General features: G+C 38.8%; 1 protein-coding gene and 1 long non-coding RNA gene across 2 annotated transcripts; both read right to left on the bottom strand.

Moving 5' to 3' along the window:
- Positions 1–2,768: 2,768 nt before the first annotated feature.
- On the bottom strand, positions 2,769–11,808 carry LOC137049242 (zinc finger protein 420-like). The gene is made up of 3 exons (XM_067427729.1): positions 11,764–11,808; positions 10,947–11,125; positions 2,769–7,496 (listed from the first exon to the last, which is right to left on the bottom strand). The coding sequence occupies exons 2-3, from the start codon at positions 11,065–11,067 to the stop codon at positions 5,869–5,871; spliced, it is 1,749 nt and encodes a 582-aa protein (XP_067283830.1). The 5' UTR covers positions 11,068–11,125; positions 11,764–11,808; the 3' UTR covers positions 2,769–5,868.
- A 2,278-nt stretch (positions 11,809–14,086) lies between these two features.
- On the bottom strand, positions 14,087–15,650 carry LOC137049443 (uncharacterized). Its single transcript, XR_010899603.1, has 3 exons — positions 15,366–15,650; positions 14,335–14,516; positions 14,087–14,250 (listed from the first exon to the last, which is right to left on the bottom strand). It is a non-coding gene; the product is annotated as an uncharacterized lncRNA (long non-coding RNA).
- Between the last annotated feature and the right edge of the window lie 885 nt (positions 15,651–16,535).

The following is a 16,535-nucleotide window of genomic DNA, read 5'->3' as shown; positions in this document are numbered from 1 at the left end:
TGTTTAAACGTAGATTTCAGCTTCAATTACGTTTAATGGTAGCCTAGAAATCTAGACGCACCCTAGCGGCAGCAAATTTAATTTGCCCGCAAGTGTCGTCTAGGAACTCTCAATACCATTCTGAGCTGTGTTCCTCAAAATCTGGACGGCCCAATCACATCATGTATAGAGTCGGCGGGCGGGGCCATAATGACGACGGCCGAGTTGCGTTTGCGTGCTTCTAGTAAACACAGAAACTGGCGAACGGCGGCGGTCTTTCGAATCAGCTCTGACCGCGACTCTGGAAGACTTGGAGTTAAGCTTTTCTCTGAGAAAAGAACAAAGAACGGCACTGAAGTCATTCTTAAAAAGGGAAGATGTGTTCGTAGTTTAGCCGACCGGATACGGCGAATGTTTAATCAGTCAGCGAGCTCTGTTTCACCTTTGTTGCTCCGGTTGGTGTAGCGCTATCCTATCGCGTGCAGATGGAGTTTGAAAGACAACCGTTTATCCCGCCCCTCGGATTGAGCCCCGTCTATGGTGAGTTTCCAGACCAAACATCTTGATGTGGGTCTGGCTTGTCAGGCTAGTTTAATGGTGCAACGCAAAAATATTTAGGACTGCATAGTGCATAAACTTTGTAACTTAGTGCCCATTTACGTCAAACCTAGGTTAGTTTGTAACTTGCATGCAGCTGGTGCAACAGGTGTCCTGAGAGGAAAGCTATCCATTCCTTTATCGAGACACGTGAAAAAAGCACCCCGGTGGCAGTTTTTTTTTTTACCATTTCTGTGGTCTAGGGCTGTGCTGGTGAACGTGAACGTCACCGCGGTGGCTGAGTTGACCATTGGTCGGCCAAACATTTTTATTTCTTTTTTGGTATGTGAATGCTTTACGTGAATATTATGACACGAGCGAAGCACAACACTTAAATAAAATAAATAATAGGTCCGCAATTAAATGCTACCTCGCAGCATAACATTTATGCCGAACAAGAGAGGTAACGTATTGTGAGGTGAGCCAAATTTAAGCTTTGAGTTTTGTGATCTGGTCACCCAATTTTCCATGAATTTTACAATAGGCTTACTCCATTTTATTCTACTGGACATGGAATCTCTTATTTATTTTCCCAAATCTTGAGATGTAAATTAAGTGTCTTGTTCTGAATGTTGTTTCCATGGCTGCTAGGTAACATTTAATTGCGAACCTATTATTTATTTTGTAAATAAAGTGTTGTCCTTCACTCGTGTCATAACATTCACGTAAAACAGTATTTACATACAAAAAAAAAACAATTGTTTGGCTGACCACCGCCGGTGCTACTCACCCACCACGTGGTGTGGTTGTCATGTTCACCGGAACAGCCCTAGATATGTTCTGTATAATCTATTAAGTTTTGCTATTGTGGCGGGGCGGTCATTGGTAAAGATTCACACTAGTGTACAACTAGAACAAAGCAGACTACACCACCCCGTTTCTTTGAACGGGGAAATTTACACCCAAAATATAAAGCACACAGGTTGGTTTCCACTAAACACAAGAGACGGGGGTATAAATACAAAACACTTTTATTTCGCAATAATAATAGTTAAAAATGTAGAAAAACGGTTGACCAGACAGAAATGAAACGAAGAGAATCAAACTTTTCAGGCTGAGGCTTACCAGTAGGGCGGCTAGCTGCACAGTGAGTATCTTAGGGCACACCACTCGCTCAAGTATGCTCCACACAAAACACTCACACCACACACACTAAAGCCCCGTTTCCACCACAGGAACTTTACCCAGGAACCAGGAACTTTGGGTGGTACTCGGTGTGTTTAGACCGCAGGAACCAGGGTTTAAATGAAGTTCCGGGTAAATATTTCCCCCTCCAAGCGGCCCTGCTCGCGAGGTAGCACTTTTTCAAAGTTCAGGAACTTTCGAGGGCGGGACTTGGGCGCTGAACATGCTGTTTGGTTGAGCTCACGCAACATTTTATTTCAACAGGCATTTTCGAGTCTTTAGCGAGCTTCAGTCTACGTTCAGTAAATATCAGTCTTGCTCTCTGTGATGCCGCGCGTTCGTCTCAGCCTTCTCACGTTCAATGTCCATAATAGCTGATGATAATATACATTGTCATTTTAAATCTAGCTTTACAAGCTTTCTGAATATGCTGCATGCTGCTGAATCTGCATATTAGTGCTCTTTTCTGTCGTTGTTAATTACCTCTTTAGTAAACCTATACATAACCAGCAAAAGCAGCACAGCTTGAATCTCTTCCATACTTGTTATTATTTTTTCACCATGTAAACGACCTGACCGATTACTTTTAAGTGTGCGTCCTTACAAGACGTGACAGCACGCGCCGCGCTCATGTTGACAAGAGAGGAAAGTTAATTTTTCTGAGGGGTAAACTTTTATTTCGTAAGTTATGAAGATAATGTTGGAGTAATGACACAGCGTATATTGCCCCAGGCAGTTTTTACTGTGCCTGACAGAATAATTTTCTGAGATGATTATTACACTTTACAACAAATAAATAGCTTATTATATAATAATGTATTAGTCCTGGTGGCCGTTAAGAGTTGCTATGGCTACAGTTAACACATTCCAGCTGCTGGAGAAAACAGCGTTGACATTTTTGATGCGGCAGACAAACTGCATGTGACAAAATGATTGCGATTGAAAGTCATCACATGTAAACACCAGATCGGTTTAGATAACGTCTCATGTAAACAGTTCACTAAATCTTTCAATCGGTACACACAAAAATGATTACTGTCCGTCACTGACTTTGGAGGAGTCGCAGTCTTACATCACCGGACTAATTTGCCTAATCTTCACGGAACTTTAGATTGCGGTCAAAACGCAGACAGTTGCAGGTCTGGGGGGGAGTAAAGTTCCTGTAAAAAAGTTCCTGGTACAAATTGTTTCGGGTAATTTTGGTGGAAACAGGGCTTAAGTGAGGGAGATGCAATGGTCACGGCAAAAACACTCTGTGAGAGAAACACCACCACCACAGGGTCAAACAGCTAGCTTCCCTCACTGGAGGCCTACAGCTCCTGAAATAAACAAAAGAAACAAACAACAATTGATCGACACACAGAATTCACAATTTGCATTGGATCAAGTTCAAACCATAGATGATGAATATGGACAAGTCGCTGGCCACAATGGTTCGAATGACCATAGGTTCATGAGCTTTTGGTTCAAACCTAACTGGTTCTATCACAATGACAAATCTTGAGAACAGAACAAAAGCAAAAATGAAAATATAAAACAAAGCAAAAACAAATCAAAAGTCACAAATTAATCATGAAGAGAACATTAAAGAGATTAACGAATACTCAAATCAGTACATTTAAACTGAAAAACACTAAATTAAACCTCCCAAGGTCCAGATATTAAATGTCCTTCCAAGGCATCCCTAGGAAGAACACAGGCCAAGAGGAAAACAAAAACAAATCAACATGCTGCGGGTGGCGATTACCAGTGGAGCTAATGTGCTCTATTAACGGCACGTCGCCCGTTAAATGACGGCTCGAACCGGCCACCGTTCCCTTAAGCCACCAGCATCAGCGCGAAGCAACAAAACAAAAACAGAAATCAAATGTCAATGGTCACAAAATATTAAAAATATAGCAGCGGAACTTCAAATGTTGTATAAGGAGTAACTTATTTGCCCTGCAGTCCACAGTGCCGAGATGCTTGAGCGTGTTGTATAAGGAGTAATTTAATTGCCCCTGCAGTCCAGAGTGACAAAATGCTCGTGAGAAATTGCCCCCACCAGAAGTAGATCGCTAAACACACCGGTTCAGTTTACTCGCCTTTTTTATCCAAAATCAACAAACGGCAAATATGGGGGTGTTCCATCAGCACATACACAGACTGGAGTGAAAGTCGGCCTGTACCCAACAGCAATGTCATGCCAATCCTAAATACAACCTGGCTCCCGCAAAGCTGCGTGCACACGCCCACAAAATGACAATGAATGTATCATGCACATTCAGGTGGCGTAAACTACGTCTTAAATACACATGGAGCGGCAGCCGATAGGCTGTCACACTAGTCAATCAGGCGATAGTCAGGTTAAAAGGGGCGGTACCCAAACTGCCCCACTACACTATGTACAAGTCTATGTTGTTCGTATTAAAGTGCGCAGTGAACTCCGTTGCCTTGAAACTCATGCTGGCGCCAGCTGTTCTTGCCTGCCAAAATGGCATCGTAAACAGAAAGTGTCAGGTGACCAGAGCTGTAGTGTTGTTATTTAGTTCCAGTCATTTCAGATCAATAACAGTGTGACGATATTAATTTAATACAATTAAATCAACAGTTTAATGTTGATACAAAAACCAGTTCAATATCAGTGTCGATGTTGCAGATGCACTATAGCAACGAAGCTCTACTTGTCTGTAGAGGCTTTTCCACCGGAGGAACCTTTTCATAGTTTCTACTTCTAACCCAGCACAATAGGAACTACCAGTGATGTAAGTCTGTGCTGACTGGCTGGTAGTAGGCAAAACATCAGTAACCCCCATTAAAAAAAAAACAGTGTTATAGTACACACAGATTATAGCATTTACATTTACTCCACGAACTAACTCTATAAACCTGGAAACCAGTGATAGATGGACCCCTCAACCTTTACACTAAAGAGGAAATCCCGGTGGCTAGTTCCTAGAAGTAACCGGTGTGAAAGCGGCTTACATGAGTGAAATTTATTCCACACTGTTGGCATGTGTAAGAGTTCTATTCAGTGTGAATTCTCATGTGGACTCAGGGTTCCATGTTGAGTAAAACTTTTAGTTGTAAACCATGTCAAACTGTACGACAGTAGAAACGCATTAAAAAAAGATGCACTGAAGAAAACTTGTCCAGAGTTTTACATCAATCAAATGACAATCAAATTAGCTGCATTACATGTATGATTGAAATGGTGTCTTTAAAGAAATCTCTAACATTACTTTTGGTCGTGGCTTGTCTTAAAAAAAAAAATTTGACAGTCATCGTAAGATGTCACACTGCAGGACTCAAAAGCCCTATTTGGACGGGATTAGATTAATATGGGGACATGGGGGTAAAGTAATTTTACCTCAAGACGCCTGTAATATTAATGGCCAATTCGCACGGGATAAGACATCTCAGTAAAACTAGCAGAAGTGGGAGGAGTAACTCGCTTTACGCACCACGGTAACTTCCGTGTTGTCGTGTGTATGACGTTGCTGTTATCACGTGAGCAAACACAGCATGAGCACCAGTCTGAACCCTGTCTCCTATATAATATGTGTTTTAACAAACAGTTAGGTCCAGTCTAACGATTCTGATTGGATTGTGTTGGTAATAGACACTTTCCTAGAGCTTAAATAAAGGTTGTGCCTCTATTAAATGCTTTTGATCTTCTTTTTGCTTTTAAATGATATGCGGAAAATACTGGAAGTTTGACACAGAGTTGTCCCACCACCTACAATGCAACCGAATGCTTCAAGCGCCTCAAAGCTCGCAAAATGTGCTTTTTTTAAACAGGAAATTACAGAATTTTACCATACATTTTTACAGCGGGTCTATTTGAATGGGATTAGTATTACCCGAGGACATTTTTACGGACCTTTTTACAGAAGGTAAAAGTTTCGGTAATCTTTACTGACATTTTCTGTAATGACTACTGAGATGGCACATTCGGACGGGACTAAAATCACAGGGAACCTCTGGTAATAATTACTTTACCCCACATCCCAATGTTAATCTAATCCAGTCCAAATAGGGCTTAAGATTTTGCCTGAGGTCAAATTTGATTGCAGCGGTTATTAATCAGCTGTTGGTGAACATGTCAAACTAATGATCAAAGATTTATGACCTTTTAGGATTTGTTGCAAACGGCCAAATCATGCCCAAAATCATAGTGAAAGCAGCTTAAGGCTTCACTTCTGTGTGAAGTCTCATGTGCCTGTTAAGGCTTGCTTTATGATTGAAACTTAATTCACACTGTTGGCAGGTAAAGGGACACTTTTTAGTGTGAATTCTCATGTGAACTGTAAGGTTTCCATGTTGATGAAAACTCTTTCCACACTGAGGGCAGATGTAAGGCTTCTCTCCGGTGTGAATTCTCATGTGCCTGTCAAGACTTACTTTACGAGTGAAACTTTTTCCACACTGTTGGCAGGTAAAAGGGGTCTCCCCAGTGTGAGTATTTATGTGGGTTTTAAGGATTCCATATTGAGCAAAACTCTTTCCACACTGAGGACAGGTGTATGGCTTCTCTCCAGTGTGAACTTTCATGTGCCAGTTAAGGCTTCCTTTATGAGTGAAACTCTTACCACACTGTTGGCATGTGTAAGGCTTCTCCCCAGTGTGAATTCTCATGTGGTATTTAAGATCTACTTTTCTGTTATAACATCTTCCACAGTGTTGGCAGGTAAAGGGACTTTCTCCATTGTGTATTCTCTTGTGGACTTTAAGGTCTACACGTTGAGCAAAACTCTCTCCACACTTTTGGCATGTGTAAGGAATCTCTCCTTTGTGAATTCTCATGTGGACTTTAAGGTCTAAATATTGAAAAAAACTATCTCCACATTGTTGGCACGTGTGAGGCTTCTCTCCAGTGTGAAGTCTCATGTGCCTCGTAAGGCTTCCTTTGTGATTGAAACGTTGTCCACACTGTTGGCAGGTGAAGGGACACTTTCTAGTGTGAACTCTCATGTGAACTGTAAGATTTCCATGTTGATGAAAACTTTTTCCACACTGAGGACATGCGTAAGGCTTCTCTCCCGTGTGAATTCTTATGTGCCTGTCAAGACTTATTTTACGAGTGAAACTTTTTCCACACTGTGGACAGGTAAAAGGGGTCTCCCCAGTGTGAATTCTCATGTGGACTTTAAGGTTTCCACGTTGAGCAAAACTCTCTCCGCACTGTTGGCATGTGAAAGGTTTTTCTCCAGTGTGAACTCTCATGTGAACATTAAGGTTTCCACGTTCATTAAAACTCTCTCCACACTGTTGGCATGTGAAAGGTTTCTCTCCAGTGTGAATTCTCATGTGTGTGGCAAAGTTTACTCTTATAGTGAAAGTCTTTCCACACTGAGGGCATGTGTGAGGCTTTTCTCCAGTGTGAATTAGTATGTGCCTGTCAAGATATACTTTACGAATGAAACTTTTCCCACAGTGTTGGCAGGTGAAAGGGGTCTCCCCAGTGTGTATTCTCATGTGGATTTTGAGATTTTCATTTTGAGCAAATCTCTTCCCACACTGAGGGCATGTGTAAGACTTTTTTCCAGTGTGAATTTTTACATGTCTGTCAAGATATGCTTTACGAGTGAAACTTTTTTCACAGTGCTGGCAGATGAAAGGGCTCTTCTCAGTGTGAATCCTCATGTGAACTTTAAAAGTTTTCATGTTTTTTTTAGCTTTTTTTCGTTTGAAGGTCTTTTCAGTCTGTGAACAACTTAAAGATTTTTCTCCAGCTATGCATTCATGAAGATTCTCATTTTGTTCTTTCTCCTCAATTTCCTTAATTACTTTCTCCTCTTTCACTGCCATTGGATCTAAGGTGAAAAAAAGAAACAAACAAATAAAAGTTAACAATACAACAGACATCAAACATTTAGATATGTAATGCATCAAAACCTGCATGTATACTACAGGTCCTGGTCATATAATTAGAATATCATCAAAAAGTTGCTTTATTTAAAGGTCCCGTTCTTTGCGATTCCATCATTCAAACTTTAGTTAGTGTGGAATGTTGCTGTTAGAGCATAAATAATACCTGTACAATTATAAAGCTTAAAGTTCAATGCCAAGCGAGATATTTTATTTAACAGTAGTTCCTTTTCAAAGCCTACAGCGAACGGCCGGTTTGGACTACACCCCTGCACTTCCTTCAGGAATGACGTCACTAGAACCGTTTGTTGACTAACCCTCCGCCCACAAGTACACGCAAAATAGGGGGTGTTGCTCTTGTTGCTCTCCCACGTGGAGAAGAGCACGCATTCAGCACTTGCATCTCCCTGTTATGGTAAGAGGCGGGACCTTTCCGGGCAAAGTGTACTAAGCGGCTGTCCAATCACAACACGGGAAGCGCTGGCCCAATCAGAACTTGTTACGTGTTTCTGAAGGAGGGACTTCATAGAACAAGAAAATCATTAGGCCGTTTTTAAGACAGAGGAAACAGCCGTGTACAGATAAGTAAATTGTGTGAAAAATACTGTGTTTTTTTACACGCGAAACATGAACATGTTATATTGCACACTGTAAACATAATCAAAGCTTCGAAAACAAGGAGTGATATATCTCAAATGTTTATTTCTTTTAATCTTGATGATTATAATTCACATCTAAGGAAAATCCCAAATTCAGTATCTCAGAAAATTAGAATATTGTGAAATGGTTCAATATTAAAGACACCTGGTGCCACACTCTAATCAGCTAATTAACTCAAAACACCTGCAAATGCCTTTAAATGGTCTCTCAGTCTAATTCTGTAGACTCCACAATCATGGGGAAGACTGCTGACTTGACAGTTGTCCTAAAGATGACAATTGACACATTGCACAAGAGGGCAAGACAAAATGTCATTGCAAAAAAGGCTGGCTGTTCACAGTGCTCTCCAAGCACATTAATAGAGAGGCAAAGGGAATGAAAAGATGTGGTAGAAAAATAGTGTACAAGCAATAGGGATTACCGCACCCTGGAGAGGATTGTGAAATAAAACCCGTTCAAAATGTGGGGGAGATTCACAAAGAGTGGACTGCAGCTGGAGTCAGTGCTTCAAGAACCACTACGCACAGATGTATGCAAGACATGGATTTAAACTGTCACATTCCTTGTGTAAAGCAACTTTTAAACAACAGACTAGAGTCGTCCAAAGTTAAGCTTAAGCTTTGAAAGCTTAGTCTAAACTTTACAATGAATATAGCCATTATGATTATCTCCAAGGTAGTAAATAGTTATTTGCTAATAAATGGGGTTGGGGGGGGGATTATTACTATATTTTTATTTTTATTAGATTATTATAATTAAGCAGGTCCAATGGATGAAGGGCCCCTCAAGAGGTAAAAGCCCAGGGGCCCCTTATAGTCTTAATGCGGCCCTGCCTAGAATGATTTGAAAGAATATGTTAAATTGTTCTCTGGTATCTACATAGAGGGTATGTGGCTTATTTAAGGGCAAAAATTGTCCAGATACAGTTTTACAGGTCCATTTACAACCTTATAAATTGTCCCTAGGATGTAATGCTCAGTTTTTGCCTTATTTGGAAGAGTCATGAATATTAATGTTGAGCTCTGCTCTGATTGGCTTATTTCAGCAGCTCACTACAGTTCAGTAAAGCGGCTTGTGAGTCCTGACAGAACACAGACCGACTAAATTAAACTTTAAGCAAAACATCTCAAATGGAGATTGATAAAATGCAACTTGTTTATTGGTGTTTTCAGATCATCCGCGCGAGAAAGAGCTCGAGTTCGTGCAGTTGCCAGATTTCAGTAATTAAAATCCCCCAAACAGAGCATTTCTGTGAAAAGAAACCCGTATACACTCCGGTTTTTATCTAAACATGTCCAATCTGGCAACCATATGCACGCAAGCTCTCTCTCTCTTGCGCACGGACAATCTGAAAACAACAATAAACATGTAAGCTGCATTTTATCAATCTCCATCACATTAAAACCAAAGATGATAATAAGGGATTGTATATCAAGAACAGGGACATCACAATGGGTGCGTTTCGTGATTTCAACGGAATGAATAATCTCCGCAACAGCAATCGATTGAACCGCTAGTCAGAGCGCGAGACACCAGAAAACAGCGGAACATCGCCTCTTATGTTACTCTACTAATCAGCTAGGGATGCTTAATTTGTATTACATCCAACAACTCAAGGTGCAAGAAAAGCTGCTATCTGCCGCCATCACTGCTTATACTTCAGGTGCATGCAATGACAGTATAAGCAAGTCATTTCTTCAGCTTTTGCCTTGAGACCGGGGGTTACCATCAACACGCCTGTGGACACTGCCTCCCAGTGGTCTGCAAGTGTAATTGCACATTGACGCGGACAACAACGCAGAAGTATAAATTAAAACCAATGCGTAACTTACGGTGTAGGTCCAATGCAGACGTATAAATCAGCCTGAACTCTTTCAAGGTTTACCTTACACAAAATAAATGTTTTTGTTACCGTTGCATAATTATTTGATTGAAATGAATAATTTTCATTGTTTTGAATTAAGAAATAGACATTGAGTTTAAGGTTACACATAATGGCCTAGTTTCAGACAGCTTAAAGATAAGGCCTTAGTTCAATTAGACAGTTAAGTAGCTTTTATAAACATTACTGATGTGCATTGAGACAAAACAATGGCACCGACAGGTATTTTAAGATGTGTCATTGCCAGTAGCTTTTAAATAAAACAGCTCAAATATGCATTTTAGTCTGGGACTAGCTTAAGCCTTGTCTATGAAACCAAGGAATAATTGTTTAGTTTTGACTACTTCTGTATTATTTTCTCTTAATTTAATGTTTGACATGTCATAATAATGAATAACCAGCATGGAGGTAGGATCTTCAAGGTTCACTTGAAGGCAGCATTATTAAAATTTGTCAGGTCATGTGATCTCAATATGTCTTTACATGTTGTCAATCATTTCTAGAGCTGGACATTTTATAAGAATCAAATTAAATGACCATTAAAGAACGCAACACACATGTATGCGGATATCCTGTGGCATTCAGAAATCAGATGACAACTGGACTTCAGATAAGTGTGCCATCAGACGTTAAGCCAGCAGTGTGTGGACATCACACGTCTGACACTTATAGAAACCACCCAATAGACTTTTCACTCACTGAACAAATCCTTCTGTCTGTTATTGTCTGTCTATGTTGCTATATATCGATGACGTGCGTATCGTTGATCATTATTCATTCAAAAATATGCAATGATTTTGCTATTTAGAACACAATCTAAATGACTGAGTTCAGCTTTGAGAATGAAACCAACCTGTTTGTTCCTCAGTTTCTTCATCTTTCACTCTGAATGTTTCTTCAATCTGGTCTTCTTGTTTCACACTGAATACTTCTTCAATCTTCATATCTTCAGTCTCCTCTTTAATAAACGCCATCTTTGTAATAGTGTCACAGGATCTATCGCTTCACCAGGAGTTTATCTGCTTGTTTGTCCTGTTTAAAATGAAAATAATTAACAGAGAGAAAATGATCCAAGCTGATATCCTGAGTATGTTAATATAGTTCAGTCAGAGTTAATGGACCCAAATCACCTGATTAAACTAAAAATACTCGAAACTAACACTTCAATATAATTAATATTAGTCTATAAATTGTGTTATTTTAAGTTCATGTTTAGGTATTTCTGATTTAGTAGTATATGATTAGTACAACATTTAATAGAATCCACTTCCATGAAAACATTTTCTATTGGTATGTTGTCATTACCGGTTTGTGTTTCTGTTTTTGAACAGCGTGTGATTCGAACGTTTCGAATCAGTGAATCATTTTTCGAAGCATTTGGCTCAATTGACTCGGAGTTTAAAAAAAAGTCGTTTCTCTATCATCACTTCTAGCCATTGACCGAATTAATGTTCATGATAAACTGATTCACGATAAAGGGAGAGAAATGAGACGCACCGTCTGTGTTACTCGTGTGTTGATGTGCTTTACTCATAATCATAAAACATAACGTTAATACATTTTAGATGAAGCATAACTATGTTACATTCAATAGTAAACAACTCCAACCTTAGTAAACCTTTAAAGATGATTGAACGGTTTGTATCGGTTTAAATGCTTTAAATACAAACCTTTCTACGGTCGAACCACAGCAGACGCATTAGAGCGACGCAGACTAATGACGTCATAACCCCACACCAAAATAAAAGTCCTGTTCATGTGGCGCTGTTTACATTTACACAGAACATTATTACCAAATGATAAGATATAACATCAATTCAGAGTTGAATGTACTGTTGAAAAACATTTAAATGTTTGTTAACCAATGATGTGCTGAAAATATTAGGAAACTACTAAAGAGTGAGATTTTGTCTAAAAGGAAAAACTGTAATGTTTGATAGAAGAAACAATTTTATGAAACCTTTTCAATTTTTAAAGCCATAAAGTGACATGAGAAAAAGCATATGTTTAATGGTTGAAGTTAAACTCTGCTAAGTCTCTCTACACTCTCAAACATCATTTGTATACATTTTGTATCACACTTCAAATGTCTTGTGTTTTAAACAATAGTTTTAGTACTACATTACAAAACAAGGTCCCATTCTATATTAAGTGTGTTTAATTAATATATACCAATGTTATAAAACTAAGGTACAATGTACTTATTGGTTAATTATTATTTTTTGCCTCAATAGAGAATTTCAAGCATGAAACAAATCATACAAGCAGACTATCATGACACAATATCATTATTCAGTTATATTTTAGCATTAACTTATATTTTTGATAAACACATAGTGAACAAACTAGCAACCAATTATAATTATTTAAAGCTGAAATATTGCGTATACATAAAATATCATAATACACAGTAAATAATAAAATAGCATTGTGCTGTTATTCATAAATACCAGTAGTAAGACTGTACAATAGTCACAAGTGTCCCAATGTGTAGTGAGCCAGGGTGCCTACCAGTACTCAAATTAATGTACACAATTTACTAACCAAGCAGAAACCTCCTCCATTTTCTCTTGAAGCCAATACAGAAGTGACTTAAAATGCAATACATTGACTGGTTGCTAGAGAAAGGCTCCAAAACTGAGCAGAATCTCATTGAGTCCCACGTTAAAATCACTCAGCTAATTCCATCGACTGTAAAAAATTAAAAATAACAGAGTCGGAGAGACGGATTACAAGCACCTTATGAAAGGTTGGAGATGGGTCTGTAGTTGTCAATAACATCTGGGTCTAAAGTGGGTTTTTTAAGAAGTGGTCTGATGATAGCAGTTTTTAGTGAACATGGCAAGCCTGGAGGGAATGATTAATGATCTTGCTTATAAAGGGACTTAAGACACAGAGGTTAGATTTTACCAAGGCTGAACATATGGCATGAATGTATAAACTGGTACCTTTTACAACAAGATTTTTTTTAACTTTCACAGAGACCTTCACTGTTAAAAAAAAAAAAAAAAACCCTAACAAAACCCAAAGCCTTGGCAGTTTTGAATGGCATAAATCACAATCCTTTGAAAGTCATTGTATGTTTGATGAACAGTTGGAAGATACAGACTGTTGGCACATGTATTGGCTTTTGGAAGTTGTGACAGAATATCATTTTCTTCAACGCTGTGTAAAAAGTGAATATTTAGGGTCTCAGTCCCAGAGGTGGCAGGGTTTTTAGACCAGTTGTAAAAAAGATGTTGTTGCTGAACTGCAGCGCGATGGGTTCATCTGTAGAATAAACAGTGGATAACATTCTTAAACTATAAGAATATATTATAAAACTTCACCTACGGACCCGTAGTAAAAAATACTTTAAACTTTCACACAATTATCTGTAATACTTGAATCCGATTTGGTCAGTCTTATTGGTCATTATTACAAAATAAACCCTGACAGGGGGATCAAGACCCAAGGTGGACTGGCTGACATTGAACATACTTATAAAGTCTGTTATTTTAACCTCCACCACACAAGTTTTCATTGGTTTTCACACAATCATTTTATGACCTTGATTAAAGTCTCAAAATCTCTTCTGTCTTCTTTTTTTTTTAACACATGGAGCCTATCTTATAGTTGGCTAGATTAAGTAAGCAAAGGAAACTAGGGGTTTACTCAGTAATTTAACATTAAACTAATAATCATTTTAAAGGGCAATTTCAATCAAGGGGGTTTGCCAGAAAGATAGAACAAGGTTCTCAGTATTCCTTTTTGAAGATCCTGGCAGATTCAATTCAGGCTGCATCAATGAAGAGAAGCTGCAGTAAGTGAACTGGTGAGGATGAAGACACAACACCTTTGAAAAGGAAGTTAGATTTTTCCGCATTGCCTCAAGAACCCCCATGTTTTTCAAACCATCTTTGAATCTCTTCATTTATATTAACATACTTTTAATTATGTTATTAATAACAGTGTATTATAAAATATAATCCACAACATGAATATTGTCCAGTAATGCACACCTCTCAAACGCACACCGATTGCGACCAAGGCAGTACCAGTGTGCAGTATAAGGCAACCTTCCTGGCTGTTTGACGGCCTTTGATAACTGCAAACGTCCCAGCCATATCTATGATGGACTCTATATTGTTGAAGGCATCATAATCCCAAGAAGCTAACTATGACAAGGAAACAACAGATTATTAAGACACTATTTAAATGATTAATACTATTTGGTACAAAGCAATTGTGAGGGACCTTACTCTTTGCAAGATGGTGCAAAGAATCTGATCTGGAACCTCTTTAACATTAATGAATGTGGCTTCAGGGTTAGTTGTCAGTGCTTCAAAGATACTTGGTGAGAGAAACTGTGGTCCTGGTCCCCCATGCACAATGGATAGGGCAATGGCAACACCAGCATATAAGTAATCATCATTCTGTATAGCTGAAAAACAATTATTCAAGACAGATTAATGATTATAATTTATTCTAAACAAACAAAGATTTCTCTAAATATATTTGAATGTATCAGTGTATATTTATTATAAATTAATATCCAGTGCTTATTTACATTTAATGTTGAAATTAAGGAATTTGGCTTCATCAGGACCAACAAATAATGCCCCCCTGTTTAAAGTTCTCCATAAGCAGAGCAAGTGAGGAACTCCCTCCTTGGCCCACCAGAATCTTTTGTTCCCTCACTTGCCCCCAGGTCATCTATCCTCTTTAATGAGCAAAATGAATTCATGGACAATGTGAGCCTTGCACTTTCCCTGATGAGTTTCCTACTAATATTAAAATAGGATGCTCTGCTGTCATCAATTTTCTCTGCAAGTTCCTCTATGATCCCTGTAATGTATCTGTTGACAAATGGAAGCTATTCAGTAAGGACACATCATTATTCAGGTAGAACAAATAAAACAGTATACTAACAGAGTAACTGAAATAAGAATGTAAAAGATGTTTTAAAAGAATGCAGTTTTTGCTCAAAGCCTGATAGAAAAAGGGAAATATCCTTTTCAGCAGTGGATCTGTGCCACTACTGTTGAACTGTCAGCGGGGGAAAAAAAACATGATTCTTACCTTTCTTCTAAAGAAGTGGAAGCAATGTTCTCTATTTAATGTGACAATTGTATGCTTTCTCTGTCACTGACATCACTTTCGAAGAGTGCTGCATATTGCCACTCCCTTGAACAATAAGTCTGAACCTTAGCTCAATTAATTTACATCTACACAACATCAATAATATAGTACAGAGGACACTTTTGTAAAGTACTTTTTTTTGGATTTTTACCTGTTGTCCTCCATGAGATTCCTAGAACTTTCCTCATTCAACTGAGAACCAGAGGCTTGAGGTTCTTCGTCATTTGACGTTTGTGATACGCTTCGTAGAGGGTCAGGAAGGAAGAAGACGGGGTCGGCGTGACTGGGAATCACACTCTATTAAACAGTTTAAAAAAGAAAATGGCGCAAATACTCAAAAGCCCCAGATATCAATCACTCCAGTTCACTTTTTTTTTGACAAACGGCTCTCTTGGTCTCTCAGCAACACTCGTGAAGTCCCAATCCAACTCTCTCTCCTCTCTCTCTTATTCTTCTTCTTCTTTTGGGTTTTATGGCGGGTTGCGAACCAACTTTAAAGGTGCATACTGCCACCTACTGTGATGGAGTGTGAAAAGAATGAACTAAATACTTCTATATCCTATAATATAACCCACTATTCTTAATAAATCTCATGATTGCCTTTATTTGTTTTCCTGACTTTGGACCATCATTCAATAAATTGGGTATAGTAAATTCCTGACACCCTACTACTTGTAACTCTTCCTTAAGAATCCTCCTTTCTTTATAATAAGCCTTACATTTATACAAAACATGTTCCACTGTCTCCTCGATTAAACATACATCACATAAACCTGTGTTATGCTTCCCCATAATATGTAAAGTATGATTTAAATTCGAATGCCCTGTTCTTAAAGGGTTACTTCAGCGATTAGCATATGGCTTTGTATCAGTAGAAACCCTGGAGTATATTCAAATGATTGAGCTTCCCCCCTCATATCCCCCTGAGATAAGAGATTTATGCATTTTATTTCTGGAAAAATTCCTCCTATGATGCAAATTGACGATTTTTGCATCATAGGAGGAATGTTTGCCCAAAGGCTAAAGACTACAGCCAGCAGAGGGAGCCATTTCCGCATGTTTTGAATCTGCGCATGGGGGATGGGCGGTCACACTCAACTCCCAGAGAGAGCTCAGCTGGCAGCTACAGGCACTCATTTAAACGGAGCTATGTTGAGCAATGTAAGTCTTTTAACTTTTCAAATTAATTTCTATGAAAGTTAAGCTTGCAAAGGCATGAACTGAAACGCGCCAGACTGAACTCGCGTTGTGAATGTATGCCGCGAGTGTAGTCGCAATTACCTCAGCTCTCATCACTCGTGCAGTCAGTGCTCGGTGCTGT

Source organism: Pseudorasbora parva, chromosome 20 (genome assembly GCF_024679245.1).
Source record: "Pseudorasbora parva isolate DD20220531a chromosome 20, ASM2467924v1, whole genome shotgun sequence".
Taxonomy (NCBI): Eukaryota; Metazoa; Chordata; class Actinopteri; order Cypriniformes; family Gobionidae; genus Pseudorasbora; species Pseudorasbora parva.
The sequence above is the reverse complement of the archived record's forward strand: the minus strand, read 5'-3'. Positions and strand labels throughout refer to the sequence as shown.